The following is an 18,193-nucleotide window of genomic DNA, read 5'->3' as shown; positions in this document are numbered from 1 at the left end:
ATCTATCGCAGGCTGTGTCAAGAGAGATGGACATGTAAACGGTGGTTGTCAGTCAGCCGTTCCGAGCTTTCAGCACTCTGTTTCGGGGGATTCGGAGTGGGGGGGGGGGGAAGAAAGACAGGCTGCTTCGCTCGCTTGCAAAAAGGCCTTCAGTGCAACTGCCAGTCAACCCGACCTGGCAGCATTCGCAGAAAACCCGCAATTCGGAAGCCGGGACCACCCAAAATAATTCATGCATCGCTTTTGGGAAGTAGCGGAATCCCCCATATGACACACCCACACCCACACCCACACCCAATCCATCTCGGAAGCATTTATTCTTCCATGCCGGAAGTAGATAGTTCTCCGAAGGCGGAAGTCCGAACTGTTCTGGAGGTGCTTTCATGTTTTTGAAAGGATTTTCTCTCTCTCTCTCTCTCTCTCTCTCTCTCTCTCTCTCTCGTCTTAATTTGCGTAATTCCCGCAGCCTCTCGGCGGGCGGTCCGGTGGGCGTTGCGGAGCGGAACCTGCCCTGCTCACGGGATTCTTCTCTGGTTTCCACTTCGCGGTGGCAGCAATCGGAGCCGCGCTTTTACTGAGATCCGGAGCGCGGAGCGTACAATAAATACATCGCCGCCAATCCCGAGTATGTGAGCAGATTTTTCCCTCCGGATCTGATTTTAGGCGGAAAAAAAAATGCGGCCACGGAACGTCTCCATCACGGTAATCATAATTCAGACTTTTTAACGTTACGGTAGAGCTGAGATTGCAACGTGCGTTAACATTCCTAAGGTCCTTCTAAGTCCCGTGTTGTTGTTGTTGTTCCGTGATGTTGCAAAGTTGTTAATGATCGCTGCGGTGCTCGTAATTCTCTAACGTTCAAATCTTGTACTTGGTGGATAATGGAGTTTCCTCTAAAATTTGTCACCGCTCAGTTGAATTCACGGTAGGTGGGAACGCATTGCTAACTTGCTGCTTTTAATGTGGAAAAACAATAATAACGTAATAATGAAGTGGTGTGGAGTATGAGATGGCCTCTAGAAGGTATTGCTAAAGTGCAGTTCCCAGAATCTACTAAAAACTTTCATATGTAATATTTATCTCTGATTTAGAAAGTAGCTGCCTCATATTCTACTCTCTTGACGTTACCTGAGAATTGATCCTACCTTTTCTACTGTACCATCCAGTAAGAAAAGTCAACAAAGCGAGCAAAAGGATTACAGGTAGCCCTCAATTTATAATCATTTGTTTACAACGGTTTGAAGTTACAGTGGCACGGAAAAAAGTGACATATGACTGTCTTTCACACTTATGACCATTGTAGCATCCTATGGTCACATGATCAACATTCAGAAGCTTGGCAACGGACATTATTTATAAATGGTTGCAGTGTCTTGGGATCATGTGATCATTTGCCACCTTCTACAAGCAAAGTCAATGGAGAAGGCAGATTCACTTAATTGTGCTTATCAATAGAAACATTGGGCTCAATTGTGGTCGTTAACTGAGGACTACAGTAATTGTATAGGCATGTGAGCAGTAAAAGTGCAAGTCAGCAGACAATCTGTAGCCATGATGGCGAACCTATGGCATGTGTATCACAGCTGGCACGCAGAACCCTCTCTGTGGGAACACGAGCCATTGCCCAGTTTAGCTCCACTGCACATGCCAACACCTTCCACCAGCCAGTTGATTTTCAGGATTCGCGGGGGCAGGGGACATGCGCAGGGTGTGTGTGTGCATGTGCAGAGGGGTTGCGTGCATATGCACAGGTGGCAGGGGCGGAGCATGGGAGTGTGGCGTGCCTCCCCATAGCCTGTTTTTGGGCCCAGGAGGCTGCAGGGAGGCCTGCTAAGCCCAAAACTGGGCATTGGGGGTGTGCCTGCCCCGCATAAGCAGTTTTTGGGCCTAGGAGGTTGCAGGGAGGCCTGCTAGGCCAAAAACGGGGGGGGGGGTCGTGCATGTGCAGGAGATGGGGGAGTGGGAGGGTTGCATGCACGGGGGGAGCATGGGGATCATGCGCAGGTGGGCGCGCATTGCATAATGGATGCCGGCGCACACGCTTTCGGCACACACTGATCTATAGGTACATGTGGTTATTTTTTACTTAAGATTGGAAGGAAGCTTTAATAAAAAATAACTTGTTGAGTTATTTCATTAAATTCATTATAGTTTAGCACTCTAACTGGGTGCTATAGTTTAGCACTCTAACTTTAGCACTCTATCTGGGTAGCTTATAAAATCTAATATAAAATAAGATAATTAAAAACACAGGCAAAACTAAGCAACCCAGATTAAAAACATATATTAAAACACAGTATAGCAACTGTCCCCCCTTGTCTTCCCTCAAAAAATTAACCCTAGGCCTGGCACCAAAGTCTGATTTTAAGTGCTTTTTAAAATCCTAGGTTCCATCTGAATTTCTGAACAATGATGCTGAATTAGTAAACCATTCGGAAAAAAAAATTGGTTGTGTAATTGCCAACTGGGAAGAAGAAACGTGAATGCTACTGTACAATGCTTATTTGGAATGATGTAAAGTCATTGATAATATAACATTGGCTATTTTTTTTCTTCTTTCTTTTTAAAAAAGGGGTCCATATGAGTGAACTTGGCTCTAGTTTCCCAACAACATTTTAAGCTGCCTGATTCAATTTGGAGGAACAGACATGAGTGGCTCCAAACCTGATATTCTGTGGGCTCCACACCATGTTGATAGATTTGTTTTATGTGACTCGGAACTCAGTCTCTATCGTATTGAATCTGCAGTAAATTCAGAACTCAAAGCAGGATCATTGCGTTTATCTGAAGAAACTGCAGCTACTCTTTTGTCCATTAATTCAGAGACTCCATATTTGAAATGTGTGGCTTGGTATCCAAAATATGACCCTGAATGTCTACTGGCAGTTGGGCAAGCTAATGGTCGAGTTGTCTTGACTAGCCTTGGCCAAGACCACAATTCAAAATGCAAAGATTTGATAGGAAAAGAATTTGTTCCAAAGCATGCTCGGCAGTGTAATACCTTGGCATGGAATCCATTGGACAGTAACTGGCTTGCTGCTGGCTTGGATAAACATCGAGCTGATTTTTCAGTATTGATCTGGGATATAAGTAGTAAATACACTCCAGAAATTTCAATTGCTGCTGAAAAATTAAGGCTTTCAAGTGATATTGAATCAGGATTGGTCGTAACAAAATCACTGTATGAATTAGGTCAGAATGATGCTTGTCTTTCTCTTTGTTGGCTTCCACGAGATCAAAAACTTCTTTTAGCTGGAATGCACAGAAACCTGGCTATTTTTGACCTTAGAAACACAAGCCAAAAAATGTTTGTGAATACCAAAGCTGTTCAGGGTGTTACTGTCGATCCATACTTCCATGATCGTGTGGCTTCCTTCTATGAAGGTCAGGTTGCCATATGGGACCTTAGAAAATTTGAGAAACCTGTACTAACGCTGACGGAACAACCAAAACCTTTAATAAAAGCAGCATGGTGTCCTACAAGAACTGGTTTATTAGCTACTTTAACCAGAGATAGTAATGTCATCAAGCTCTATGATATGCAGCATACTCCCACGCCAATAGGGGATGAAACAGAACCTACAATCATTGAAAGAAGTGTTCAGCCTTGTGAACACTATATTGCTTCCTTTGCATGGCATCCCTCAAGTCAAAATCGAATGGTTGTTGTGGCTTCTAACAGGACTATGTCAGATTTCACTGTGTTTGAAAGAATCTCTCTGGCATGGAGTCCAGTTACTTCTTTAATGTGGGCTTGTGGAAGACATTTGTATGAATGCACAGAAGAAACTAGATCTTTTGAAAAAGACATAGCCACCAAAATGCGCCTCAGGGCTTTATCCAGATATGGCCTAGACACAGAACAGGTCTGGAGAAACCATATTCTTGCAGGAAGTGAAGACCCGCAACTGAAGTCACTTTGGTACACTCTGCACTATATCCTTAAAATAGTATTTGCTGCACAGGATGACTGATTCCTGCCATTCAGGGACCTCTCTGAAACATATGGATTTCTTGCAGAATATATTTGGGGTGGTCCCTTTTTTCAATTTAACATAAGGTGACATTTGGGCTCTGGCATTATGCATCATTATATAAAACAGTATTAATGGCTTACTTAATTTGTCTAAAGAAATCTGGATTTTGGTAGATTATTTTAAGACTGAAAAGAAAGATACTCTCTGAGTTTCATTAATGATAATAGATATTTGTTATATCTATTGCATATAACAAATGCAATTGCATAGTTTATGCTATTGCATAGTTCTTAGCTATTAATTACTGAAAGGATTACACTAATCTTGTACAAATCATTTGTACAATTCCTTGGATCAAGAAAACCAAGTCAAAGTTGGTTTCTTAATGATATCACATCTAATTCAGTAGCAAAACAAGGAATATTAATAAACAAATACAATATTGTTTTTGCCTCACACATCATCTTATTATTTCCTATACTGGAAAATACTTATGAAGCAATATGCTGATGATATGGATCAGAAATTCACAGGAAACAAAGGATCCTTGGTTTATGCAGGCATCAAATCTATAGTGAAAACTTCTATGGGTAAGTTTATTTTGCATATTATTATTTGGTAACATCCTAAATAATTTAAAAGTGAACGTCTTTTAGGCTTTTCCTTTATGACCTAGTCAATATTACAGATGATCCATTGACAGCTTCTATATCTATAGAAACTACATCTTTCCATGGACCTGCAGGTGTGCCATTTGATTCAAGGTAAAGTAACATTTGATTTAGAGAGGTGCTTATAGGTGCAACATGGTGCATTTAACATATTGCATCATCTTTTCCTCTTTGAATCCAATTCATTGCATTGTTATAATTAATATCATGATTGAATGATAAGTTGTGAATACAACAATGCTAAAAGACTGTTGCAAGGCCTATATTTTAATGATAAATTTAACATAGTGCATTCAAATATTAAGAAGTTGTGCTTATTGTATATACAGTCAATCTGTAATTCCTTTTCAGGAACAACAGAGAACATGAGGCATAGCCGAAGTGGATCTGACAGACATGCAGATATTATTCAGTATATGAGTGAAGAAAGATCATTGGCATTGCAGCTTTGTGGATGGGTAAAGAAGGGGGCAGATCTGGATGTGGAACCCTTTCTGTGCTCTTTAGAGCAAGAAGGAGACTGGGAGCGAGCTGCTGCTGTAGCGTTATTCAATTTGGACATCCGACGAGCAATACAGATAATGAACAAGGGAGCATCTTCTGGCAAAGGTGTGTTATGATGTACTGCCACTTATACAGTGTTTGTTCATGCTGAATATTATTTATCTACTTATCTGTTAATCAGATGGCTTTAAACACTGTTCAATCCAAAGGTACAAAAAATATCTTTTGTTGATTCAAGGGCTGAATTATAGAATGACAGATAAGAAAACTGGTACCTAGTTTAAAGTTATACTGCTATTTGTAGAACGTATGAAATTGATTTGCTATCAAACTGTTTAGTCCCATGGCTTGCACAAAAATCTGTGGGATTGTGTTTAATAACTTTTATTTTCTCCTGGTTATTCTTTAGATCCAAGCTTGAGGAAACACTTGGACCATAACTTTGTCATTCATCTAACACTATATAAAAATTAAAATTCAGGTATCTTGAACAAGAGTGGTGTGATGACCTAGTGGTGAAGATGCTCATTTCCCACTTGGAGGGTAGAGAGTTCAGTCCTAGGTAGAAGCAGATGTTTCTTTCCTAGAGTGCAAAGAAAAAAATATGCTGTGAACTCTGCATTGAATTAAGAAGGGCATCCAGCCAGTGAATGCTCAGGTCCATCCAGTTGCGACCTTACATAGTTCATCTCAGTTGATTGGTACCCAACTCAGTTGATTGATTCAGAGTAATTTTACAGAATCAGCAGGGCCAAATGCTAAGAAATTGTAAAATATACCTATCTAAAAATTAATTCAAGAATTATTTCAAGTTTATTGAGCCCTCAAAGAATGGATCTTTTATTTTTTCCCTTTCCTGTTAGCATTGTAAGAAATTTAAAGGCTTTTTATAAAGTCATGAGGGATGCGGTGGCTCAGTGGCTAAGACACCGAACTTGTCGATCAGAAAAGTCAGCAGTTCAGCGGTTCGAATCCCTGGCCAAATGACCACGGAGACGTCAGACAGCGCTGGCTCTTCGGCTTTGAAACAGAAATGAGCACTGCCCCCTAGAGTCGGGAACGACTAGCACGTATGTGCAAGGGGAACCTTTACCTTTATAAAGTCATGATCTGATCATGTCCAGCTGTAGCTGTTTTAGTTCCAAATAATTACATGTAATTATTACAATACATTTACAATACAATATTGGGAAGAAATATAATTAACAATTTTAATGTTATTTCAAACTATATTCTTAAAAAATTGAATTTGTCACCTCCTGAAAAACTTTGGCTCTGTTGAGTCTGGGCGTCAGGCATAAGGAACCAAGGACACACTGAGCTGATCAAGGTTGCTTATTCATTATTGCAATGTACTATTTTCAAGGACAGACTGTCTGTGTTCTCTTGGCAATGGTCAGATAAGACTTCAGGGACTCTCCACAACATCATGATGTAACATAGAGGATAATTTTATATAAATGGAAAGTTAAACTCCTGATTTTAAGGAATGAGTTCAATATATGACTGTTATTTATTTTTTAAATCTCTCTCTGCAAATATTAAGAACATTCAGTATAGTATACATTAAGGATTGAATTTTATATTGCTATCAATAGTTATTGCATGGATCTTTTCCTTTTTTCAGTTTATTATTTTTTATTTTTATCATATTTGCTTCATTTGAATCACCAAACTGCATAGACTTGCGAATTCAGGTAGTTTTCAACATAATGACCATAACTGAGCTGCAAATTTCTGTTGCTAAGCGAGACAGTTAAGTGAGTTTTGCCCCATTTTATGCCCTTTCTTGCCACAGTTGTTAAGTGAATCACTGCAATAATATAGTTGTTACGTGAATCCAGCTTCCCCATTAACTTTGCTTGTCAGAAAGTGCAAAAGATGATCACATGATCCCAGGATACTGCAACCGTCATAAGTATGAGTCAGTTGCCAAGCATCTGAGTTTTGATCATATGACCATGGGGATGCTGCAAGTGTGAAAAACAGTTATAAGTAACTTTTTTTAGTGCCATTGTAACTTCAAATGATCACTATGTGAACTGTTGTAAATTGAGGACACCAAGAATTTTAAGTGCCAAAGTGCACCTAAAAAATTTAAGTTTGCCCATGTACATGGAAATACATTTTTAAAAGTACTATATTTCCCATATAGATTCACATATAAGCCCATCTGCAGATAAGCCAAACTTCATTTTTTTTCTCTTCCTCTATTGATATTGTGGGAAAAGAGGTTTTTTTCTTTTACTATTTCTCTTATTAAAAAAAAAAGATTAATGTATTTCACAGAATAAAACTTTGATGTAATTTGAAACGTATTTTGAGCTGTTAGTTGTTTACTATGTTGTTAGTTATTCTTTTGACTTTAGGGTTATTGTCTTTTTGCAATGCAGGTGATCTAAATCTTAATGTGGTGGCTATGGCATTGTCAGGCTATACAGATGAAAAGAATTCCTTGTGGAGAGAAATGTGCAGCACTCTTAGGTTGCAGCTGAACAATCCTTACTTATGTGCCATGTTTGCTTTCTTGACCAGTGAATCAGGCTGTTATGATGGGGTTTTGGTAAGCTTTTTTAAATTAAAAACTGTATCATTGTTGAAATACTATGCAGCAAATATGGATTATTCAGTGTCAAATTAGGAGATTAATCTATCAGTTAAAGTGATATAAATTTTGAGCCTTTCAGACAATAATAGAAATGTGTTGTGGTTGTGCAGCTGAAAGTAGGTTTTCTTTGCATTGTCCTTGCTCTGATACAAAATATTTTGAAAAATCCCTGACATTTGTGAGAAGGTAGTCAGAAAAATGATTGCTTGATCCAAAATATATACTAGTAGTTAGGCAATTAGAAAATGAAAGATTAATCAAAATGTATCCTTTTTTAAAGAATTTGACACTGTTTTTATATTTAGTATGGTGGTGTGATGGCTCAGTGATTAAGATTCTGAGCGTGTCAGCTGGAAAGCCAGCTGCCTATGTTTGAGACCCGAGCGCCACATGATGGGGTGAGCTCCCATCCTCAACCCAGCTCCTGCCAACCTAGCAGTTCGAAACAATGCAAATGCAAGTAGATAAATAGGTACTGTTTCAGTGAGAAGGTAACAGTGCTCCATCATGTCATGCTGGTCACATGTCTGCAGAATTGTCTTTGGAGAGGGCTGACTGAATGGCCTTGAAACAGAGATGAGCACCACCCCATATAATCAGCAATGACTAATGAAGTAAAATTCACAGGGACTCCTTTATCTTTTTTTACCTTTATATTTTATATTTTTCAAATTGCAATAGATACTTTATAGTAGAAACATGAACTGTCCTACTTGTTACTTCATTTTTCATGAAAAAAGAGTCATTTTTAGATTATAGAAAATATACATACATACATATATATGTGTTGTTTTTTTTCAGAATGAAAGTAATGTAGCTGTACGAGACAGAGTGGCGTTTGCTTGTAAATTCTTAACTGATATACAGGTAAGATGATCAGATGTGCTGCTATTTTTTTCTGTTTTATTCCAAGTTCTTTCAAGAAAATACACTATGTTGAAAAGAACAAATAATTACACACTTTTCCAAATTTCTGATCATCTTTGTGAAGGAGAAGTAATAAGGCCAAGAACTGAATTATATCAAAATGGTTACTATTTTGTACTATTCTGGGCATCAGTGTGTCTGTAGATCGATATGTATCCACCTTGGGAACTTAAAGATGTGCAGACTTGAACTCCCAGATTTCCCAGTCTAAATTTGGTTGAGAACATTTAGAGTTTGAATTTCACATTTCATGGCTTATAGAGACTACACAAGTCTTTGGTCATCTCTGAGCTTGGATGTTTTCATTGCAGACATTTCATGTTAATGAATGGATTTCATATTAAGAGAAATTTAACACCATGTACATTTAATACCATACAGAGGCATGCCACATTTGTGTGGGTGGGAAATAGGTAATAACAGGTTAAAGACTTTAAGAAAATCATATTTTTTTAATAGCTAAACAGATTCGTTGAAAAACTAACAAATGAAATGAAAGAGGCTGGAAATCTTGAAGGAATCCTACTGACAGGACTCACAGATGATGGAGTTGATTTGATGGAAAGTTATGTAGATAGAACAGGTGATGTTCAGACAGCAAGCTATTGTATGCTGCAGGTTTGTATCTTTTTTTTAAATAATCTCAAGATTCAACATTTTGTGAAAATACTATGCTTCCTTCACACTTTTATGTTCTTGCTTGCCTTTGAGGTAAATCATTTCTCATTCTATTGTTTCATTTTATGATCTATGTGGTATCTTCAGTAAAATATTTTGTGAATACATTCCCACTATTTCTAAATCATTTTCCAAGTTTGGGGACGGTATATAAAATAGAAGCAGAATTATTTTTTGTGAAGATTAGCTAGGTTTTTTTTAACTTTTGCAAAAAAATAACCCATAATTTTTAACTTTATCAGAAATTTTATTTTGTTCTTTTTTAAAAAAGATTTTTACACAAACACACACACACACACATAAACAAACATATAATGCATTTTTTCTGAACAGAGTATTGGCCAGGTCATAAATTTATATAATTTTTAGTCATCTCCAACACCATTTATATATTCACTTTTTGCCATAATATTCATTCTCTCTAATTTTTATAAACCAATATTACCCTTCATCCTAATCTCTAATCTTAATAGAATTCAATTTTTCCCTTTTCGTCTCTGAGTTAAACTCCTTAAATTTAAAATCTCACAACATAATGTAATTTCCAATATTTCCTTAAATCCAATTTTCAATTGCTTTGTCAAATATATGTATTTATACCTCTTCAAACAATATTTTACTCATTTCTAATTGAACAGCAAGTCTAATTAATTCACAATATGATATCATTTCCAATTTTTTTAGTTAAATTCCAAAATTGCAATTAAAAATGTTCCAATTATTACAATTTCCATAATTACAATTAAAAATATTCCATCTATTACAATCACATGTATTAAACTTGTTTGTATTTCTAAATCTTATTTCAATTCATTTATAAATCCATGTAATATCCATTACTTTATACTTACTTAAAAACAAAATTAGTTTTCAGCTTGATTTCCAGTATTTTAATTAATTTCATTATTACAATTCAGTACTTTCCAAGCATCACAATCTCAACTGTTGCATTTTCTAAAATCCATTATGTCTATAAATCTTACTTCAATTCAGTTTTTAATTCTAAATGTATACAACATATTCCTCTTTTATTTATTTCTCCCTTTCTCCCATTTTTTTTATTTTCTTCTTTTTCTTTCCCCATCTTTTTCTATCTATTTTCTTCTATTTTGCCCTGTATTTCCCGTTATTCTCCATCCCTTTTTCCTTTTTATTTTCCCACTGTTAATCCCAGTGTAATCATTTAAGTTTTTTATATTCTTTCTATTCCCCTCTTTTTTCCCTCTTTGTCTCTGTCCATCATCTCTATTTTTTCCATTGTTAATCTCAATGTAATCTTTAAAGTTCACCTCTATTTCTAAGCTTTTTCCTTTACTCCCAGTATTCCTTTCCTTTTCATTATTACTACCCACATGATCATTTGATTTTTCATAATCAATATCTTGATTACGTGTTGTAATGATCTTATTTTGCCTTTAGGTGTCTCTCTACAATCCACAATTCTAATCAACAGCCTAAAAAAGTATCCATTTTGTTTGCAATACACATTATCAATCTTTATTAATTTTTTCTCTTCTTTTTTATTTTGTATTTCAATAAAGTCAATTTAAAATCCAATCCAGATTGCAAAGTCCATTTTTCCCTTTTCTTTTTCTTTTGAAAAAGACTTCTACTACAGGGCTTTAATTTTAAGTTCCTCTTTGTTCTTTCTTCAACATTCAACAAAAATCTTTTTAATTTCTTTTCAGTCCTCTTCACACCTATTATGGATTTTTATTTCTTCTAATTTTTAAATTTCTCCACATATTTTAGTCCAAAAATTAATTTTCTTTTTGGGTTTTGTCACTTTAAACTTCCGCTTTAGTCTTCTTCTTTTCCGCCGCGCCCATTAGCCGCTGTTATTTTGCTAGGGCACCTTTAACAAATTTAAAAATCTTTTTCTTTTTTTTGCCTATGAGCTGGCAATCACTCACCCAGCATTAGTACTCCATTCAAATCACCGCTCCTGCGGAAAACCTGGTCCGGTTGCCCCAGCTTAATGAAGGCCGCAATGGCCACTGCCTCCGCTGCCGAGTCGAAGAGTTTCCTCTGACCTCCAAGGAACTTGCCTGTTCCACTTGGTCTTCTGAGGTGCCTCTCTTTCTTCTCTGTCCCTACAAGATAGATCTGATTCGAAGACCCCTCAGCAGCAGCTTGTCAGACTGGGATTTCACAATGCTTATTAGAACCCGCTATTCCCCGACTGTCTCGCTGCAATGCTTTTGAAATTTTATTTTGTTCTTGAATGCAATTGTTTTGTTGCTATCTATCTTTTTAGGGTTCTCCCTCTGAAGTGCTCAAAGATGAGCGAGTTCAATATTGGATTGAAAGTTACCGGAATCTGTTGGATGCATGGAGATTTTGGCATAAACGAGCCGAATTTGACATCCATCGAAGTAAACTGGATCCCAGCTCAAAACCTTTAGCACAGGTAAGTATGGTTATAATTTTTCTGGCGGTGTAGTAATTTAATTAAGATAGCATCTTTAAGGACCTTAATTGAAGTATGTCACTATCTTGCTTGTTACATTTTACAGCCCAGTGCTAATCTTCCATTTATGGATGAGCTTTAGTAAAACAGATACCTTTGTCAATATTATATTAGGGTTTCAGGTTATATTAATGTTATAATGGAAATAATTTGCTTTTGTGTTTTTTATGATATAAGGAAGATGTATGCTTTATTTTTTTTCCTGTTAGGTATTTGTAAGTTGCAACTTTTGTGGAAAATCAATATCTTATAGCTGCTCAACTATACCACATCAAGGCCGAGGTTTCAGTCAGTATGGTGTAAGTGGATCACCAACCAAATCAAAAGTCACAAGTTGTCCTGGTTGCCGCAAACCTCTTCCTCGCTGTGCTCTTTGTCTGATAAATATGGGTACTCCAGTTTCCTGCTGCCCAGGTGTGTCTCCCTAGTTTGAAATTGTTCATTTAATTCAAAGATTTCTAGCTCTGAAAAACGATTGTTTGAATTCTTAAATTGTTTTTCTTTGTATATCATTAATGAAACTCAGGAAGCTCTTACTATAAAAATTTTCAGCTGTCTGTTGAAAACTCATCTCTTCATTTAGGCTTTCCAATATAACTGTGTGAAGAATGTTTACAGCTGTTTTCATTATAAGCTGCTTGAAAAATAGGAAGTAGTGTAGGAAATGGTATGTACTAGAATATAAAAATATTACATTAATATTTGAATAACTGTCTTAGAATATGCTGCTGATTTTGAATTGAATTGAATTAACATTTATTCCATTTTCTTTGCTGTGATATAATTTGAAACTGCTTGACAGTAAAATATAATTAAAAGGCCAGTATTTCTGGTAAGTACCAGGAGGTAGACTCAGAAAAAAATAGTTAGCATTCATTAATTGTCTATCTTATATTAAAACCAGACAACTCATGTTTCCTTATCTAAACAAAGAAACAGAATTATCGAGGGTGGATAAAAAAGCAGTGGGATTGAGAACAATGTCTGACTTCCTACTGGTTTCCCTATTGATTTTACCTCAAGGAAGCTGGCAGAGAGCATCAGAAATCTTCCTCCCTCTCCTGAAGTTCTGGCTGTCCCACCATCCCAATAAGGATATGATTCTGATTGGCAATTGGTTTGCACTTAGGATGGTTGTATTGTCCCGTGGTCACATCATGACCATTTGGAACCTTCCCAGCTAGCTTCCCACAAGCAATGTCAATAGAGAAGCTGGCAGAGAAGATTGTACCTTGCACCATTGCTTTTTCTGCTTAGAAGGCCTCCTCTGTAGCATCTACCCATGGCATTCTCCTACATCCATCCATTCATCTATCATCCATCCATCCATCTATCTATCTAGCTATCAGAAAGAGTGCAGAGAAGAGCTACAAAGATGATTAGGGGATTGGAGGCTAAAATATATAAAGAATGTTTGCTGGATTTGGGTATGTCTAGTCTTATGAAAAGAAGGATTAGGGGTGACATGATAGCAGTGTTCCAATATCTCAGGGGCTGCCACAAAGAAGAGGAAGTCAAGCTATTTTCCAAAGCACCTGAGGGCAGGACAAGAAGCAATGGGTGGAAATTAATCAAGGAGAGAAGCAATTTAAAGCTAAGGAGAAATTTCCTGACAGAACAATTAATCAGTGGAACAACATGCCTCCAAAAGTTGTGAATGCTCTAACACTGGAAGTTTTTAAGAAGAGACTGGATAACCATTTGTCTGAAATGGTGTAGGTTTCCTGCCTAAGCAGGGAGTTCAACTAGAAGACCTTCAATGTCCCTTCCTTCTGTTCCATTCTGTTCCGTTCCGTTCTACTCTACTCTACTCTACTCTATTCTACTCTACGTCATCCCTTGAGGCCATCTTTTTCTTTGGATCTTCAGCGCTGCCACACTTAGTGCTGTGGGAAACTGGGAGGGGGGAGTGCATGGAGTTGTAGAGATATCTAGCCATAACAACATTATTTTCTCTGGAAGTCAAGGATGTTCAGCCTGCACCTGGAGTGGCATCTCCAGTTGGGATGGTGCATTGATTGGACCATGTGATGGACATGTGGGTGCAGGAGAAGGGACTTCTTTCTTTTGGGCATGCCAATGTGACACCTCTAATAAAGTGGAACTTTGAGGAATTTCTAGCCTCGGAGTCTTCTTTCGTTGGGGGTGTTACTTGGAACCCTGACATTCTACTCTACTCTACTCTACTCTACTCTACTCTACTCTACTCTACTCTACTCTACTCTACTCTATTCTTTCTACTGCCTCTTCCTGTTTAACCTGTGTGGTTTTGGGGTTACAATGGCACCAGGGAGTGCCAGGATTGCCATCACTTCATGATGTGGTCATATGATACCGCACTTCATCACTACATCACTTAGTGATGGAAATTCCAGTCCTAAATTGCCCTCATAACTCAAGAACTGCTTGTTTGTACTGCTCACATCAACAACAACAAAATCATAACTGAAATCTAGGAATGCTGTTTTGCTTTGCCTCAACTTATTGTTTGGCATGGGAGAATTGTCAATCCAAAGCTGTCTTGTTCGTGCAGGATTAATTCAGGAATTCTATTCTTTGCTTTGTAAACTCATAACACAAATATGCATGAGGGAAACTATTTACTTTAGCTGCTGCATAAAATAAGAGGCATCCTATCTGACAAATAACATGACAATTTTTATTTTTGAATCCTTTTTCACAATGAAGGTCTTCCTGTACTGTTTGTTGAGGTGAGGTGTCATCAATAAGCAGATAATAGACTGGTACATATCTCTACCAGAAACTCATGTGACAAGTTGTGGTAGAAGCCATGATGTAGGTGTCTGGATGGGGTAAAGCAGACTCAGATTCAACCTAAATTAGACAAGGTATCTTTTGATTAGGAGACCATTTGATTGCAGGATTGCACCATTTTTTATTCTTGGTAGGATTGTGCTCCACAGGAGGAACAGGATGACAATCTGGGAATAGTCCTGAATATGTGGCGCATGCTCAAAAGTCAGGAAAAGACCATGACATAGCTTCACTGGACCATCAGTTGTGGCCTTAACCAGGAAGAATATGCACTAATTTCATTTAGAGATTGATTTACTACAACTTGCTATGCCTGGGGCTGCCCTTGAAGACTATTTGGAAAATTCAACTGGTCCAAAGTACAGTTACATTCATGTTCAGGGGACAGTTGCAACAACAGCAGTAATTAGTGATCATTATCTATAAAGTCTTATATGGCTTGAGGCCTGGGTATTTTAGGAATACCCAGGAATCTTTCCCAAAAGTTTCTTCCCTTTGTACTTAGAATAACCAGGGAATGCTTGCTAAGAATGTTAATTACCAGGAAGTACAGTGAGAAGAGGATGAGAGATAATTACCAGGAAATATAGTGAGAAGAATCCAGCATGGATTCTCCTCTTTTCTGTAGCATCTCCCCTCAGTTTGCTCCCTTGACACAAGGAAAGCCCCATCATTATAGCCTTCTTAAGCAAGCAAAAAAAAAGGCCTTTGTGGATTAGAAATATAAGCTCTGCTCTTCTCAATAAATTTCTTATAATTTTTAACATTGAAATATAATTTAATTTGATTACTATTTTTAATTGAGATATTGATTTGTATTGCATTTTATATGTAAATTCTTTAAGTTACTTGGAGTCTTTATAGTTTCAGATGATAGATACATACATGAACACTGTACATACATGATGCTTAAAACATGGCTAAATTTTTCAGCTATTTGTATCTATATTATCTTTTTTAAAGTGTCCATAAAGTAATTATCCTATGTGCTGATTTTTAAATTGTTATTTTCTCTTTAGTGATTTAATAACAGCTTTTCTGCTAGTATAATATTTAGTAAGCAATTTTGATTGTTACAAAAGCAAATTAACTGATATTTTTTTTCCATAAAGGAGGATCCAAGTCAGATGAAAAAGTGGATCTCAGCAAAGACAAGAAATTAGCTCAGTTCAACAACTGGTTTACTTGGTGTCACAACTGCAGACATGGTGGCCATGCTGGACATATGCTCAGCTGGTTCAGGCAAGAAACTAAAAACAATAATATGTGAAGCCAAGAATCCTTGTTAGCCTTATGTATCTGTACCTTTAGCTAATATGTTTACACATCAACATATATCAGCAAAATTCTAATTCTACAAAATATGTAGAACTAAGAACTATATCAAGAAACGAAAAAATAGAGCATTTAATAAATATAAGAAAAATGTCTGTACATTCAATCTGTATGGAAATTCTCAGTTATCCAGGTCGTGGTTGTCCCAAATATGCTTTTTCAGAAGGCAACTGGAGGCAACTGGACTTCCTTGTTTTTTCTTTGAAGAAAAAACTTCTCATCCAAGAAGCTTCTCCAGCTCTGACTGGGTGGTGGGGAATGGAAGGATTTATATTCCTTGTAGACATTCCCTACCGTCCAGACAGATCTGAAGAAGCTTCTTGGATGAGAAGTGAAATGTCTTCAAAGAAAAAACAAGAAAGTTTAGTTGCCTCCTGAAAAAGCACCTTTGGGACAACCATGACCTGGATGACTGAGAATCTCCACAGACTTTTAGCTATGGAAAAAAAGTATGTGGAGATTCTCAGTCATCCAGGTCATGGTTGTCCCAAAGATGCTTTTTGTTCAGTTAACCATTTCTTTCCTGGAAGTCTAGAACATGTTTCAGTAGAAAAATATAGCTAACCTATCATCATAAAACTATAAAATTACATAACTATAAAATATAACCTTAAAAAACTATAATAAATTTCCACCATCCTATTTATACGCTTAATTTTTCAATATTGGGAGGTTAATTTTACACTTATCAGCAATTCATAAATCATGTATATCTTCTTTTCTAAGCCCTTTCTACCATGTATCAAAATACTATATTCATATTTCTTATGAAAGATATATGCATAGGTATTTATTTATACTATGTGAACAAAGCAGTTGTTCTTACAGTTAAACAAAATAATACTATTTTGCTTTTTCTTCTTATGCAGAGATCATAATGAATGCCCTGTTTCTGCATGTTCCTGTAAGTGTATGCAGCTGGATACAACAGGAAATCTCATCCCAGCAGAGGTGGTTCAGCCATAAAGTAGACCTTTTCTAAGACTTTTCACAACATCTCTAATACGTGTCCTTCACAGTCTAAATACATACCTCAGAACAAGTTATTAATTACTTCCTTATAATAGAAATATAAATCATTTTATCACATCAGCAATTTGTGCAGATGGTTTTTGATGTGCTTTGCATAACCGAGTTCTTCTGGATTGAGTTTTTCAAACGTGTCATGTGGGTTTTATTCAGTGATTTGTGAAGCAGTTCTTTTCAGAAGGTTCATTGAAATGCAGAGGAAGACTTACACTATCTGCACCATGAGACTTCCAACTAAGATGAATTACCATTGAGCACTCTTTTTATGAATTTTATAAACTTCCAGGAAACTGTTCACTGGGAGGCAAATAAATGCATTTTAGATGCATTTTACACTTTTTCTATTAGTATTTTTTCTTATATCTGAGAAAGTTTCTATATTTTATCTGCTCACAGTACAATACAGTTAGCTACAATTCTGTGACAATCTTTTGATTAGCTTAGGTTTTACTTTGTTTGAATAAATAGTAAATTTCAGTTAGTGAATCAGTATATTAATCTGAATATTGCTTTGAGTTAGGACAGTCATTTCTATCACAGAATTTTAATGAAGAACAATCTGAAAAAAATAGCTTTAATCACTGATAAAGGTGCCACTTGCCATTATTATACTAATGATTTTTTCACCAAATGTTTCACTGCAAGTATTTCACTCCATTGATTAAAATCTGTTAAACATACAATAGAAGCTTTGTAAACATGTTACCAACAACAAAATAAACTGATTGGAATAACAAGTTAATTCATTTTATGGTCTTGCTGATAAAATTCCTTTTTTTTTTTTACCCCTTGTACATTCAGTGCTCTAGGACAGGGGTCTCCAACTTTCTGGGAGTTGGAAGTCCACAAATCTTAGAGTTGCCAAGGTTGGAGACCCCTGCTCTAAAATCAGGAAGGGGAGGGAAGTACCATCCTGCATGAGTGGAAATTCATTTGGATAACATTTGGTATATCCTGGTGTACTTATTAGTCTACATATTTTCTATCAATTAATAATATAACAAGTATGTTATTCAAAATTTCAATAGATAACTAGAAACCCTCTACTTTCAATGCAATTTAGTAACTGCTTTATATAACACTTAATTAATTGTCAATTTTAAATTTTGTATTGTGCAGGTTAGGATCTAAGAATTACACAATACTTTAATTCTTTGCTTCTTTTCTGTTTTTTGAAAAAAAAAACCTTTTTGTATGAAAAATGTTCTTCAGAAACCTA

General features: G+C 36.5%; 1 protein-coding gene across 1 annotated transcript; it reads left to right on the top strand.

Annotated features, from left to right (window-relative positions):
• The first annotated feature begins 323 nt into the window (after positions 1-323).
• Positions 324-17,716, top strand: MIOS (meiosis regulator for oocyte development). The gene is made up of 12 exons (XM_034402513.3): positions 324-702; positions 1,092-1,202; positions 2,573-3,936; positions 4,469-4,567; positions 5,000-5,257; positions 7,546-7,715; positions 8,562-8,627; positions 9,147-9,305; positions 11,623-11,775; positions 12,045-12,249; positions 15,723-15,852; positions 16,815-17,716. Exons 3-12 carry the CDS (start codon positions 2,649-2,651, stop codon positions 16,909-16,911), a joined length of 2,625 nt encoding a protein of 874 aa, XP_034258404.1. The 5' UTR covers positions 324-702; positions 1,092-1,202; positions 2,573-2,648; the 3' UTR covers positions 16,912-17,716.
• The last annotated feature ends 477 nt before the right edge of the window (positions 17,717-18,193 follow it).

Source organism: Pantherophis guttatus, chromosome 4 (genome assembly GCF_059756535.1).
Source record: "Pantherophis guttatus breed Tessera chromosome 4, ASM5975653v1, whole genome shotgun sequence".
Classification (NCBI taxonomy): domain Eukaryota; kingdom Metazoa; phylum Chordata; class Lepidosauria; order Squamata; family Colubridae; genus Pantherophis; species Pantherophis guttatus.
This window is presented reverse-complemented; position numbering and strand designations above follow the sequence as displayed.

What these genes read in the sequence shown, in the direction of transcription:
- MIOS (XM_034402513.3), top strand. Translation starts at nt 2,649, where the DNA reads ATGAGTGGCTCCAAACCTGATATTCTGTGGGCTCCACACCATGTTGAT. An exon ending in GCTGTTATGATGGGGTTTTG is followed by an intron (nt 7,716 to 8,561) that starts GTAAGCTTTTTT and finishes GTTTTTTTTCAG; the next exon opens with AATGAAAGTAATGTAGCTGT. An exon ending in CATATGCTCAGCTGGTTCAG is followed by an intron (nt 15,853 to 16,814) that starts GCAAGAAACTAA and finishes CTTCTTATGCAG; the next exon opens with AGATCATAATGAATGCCCTG.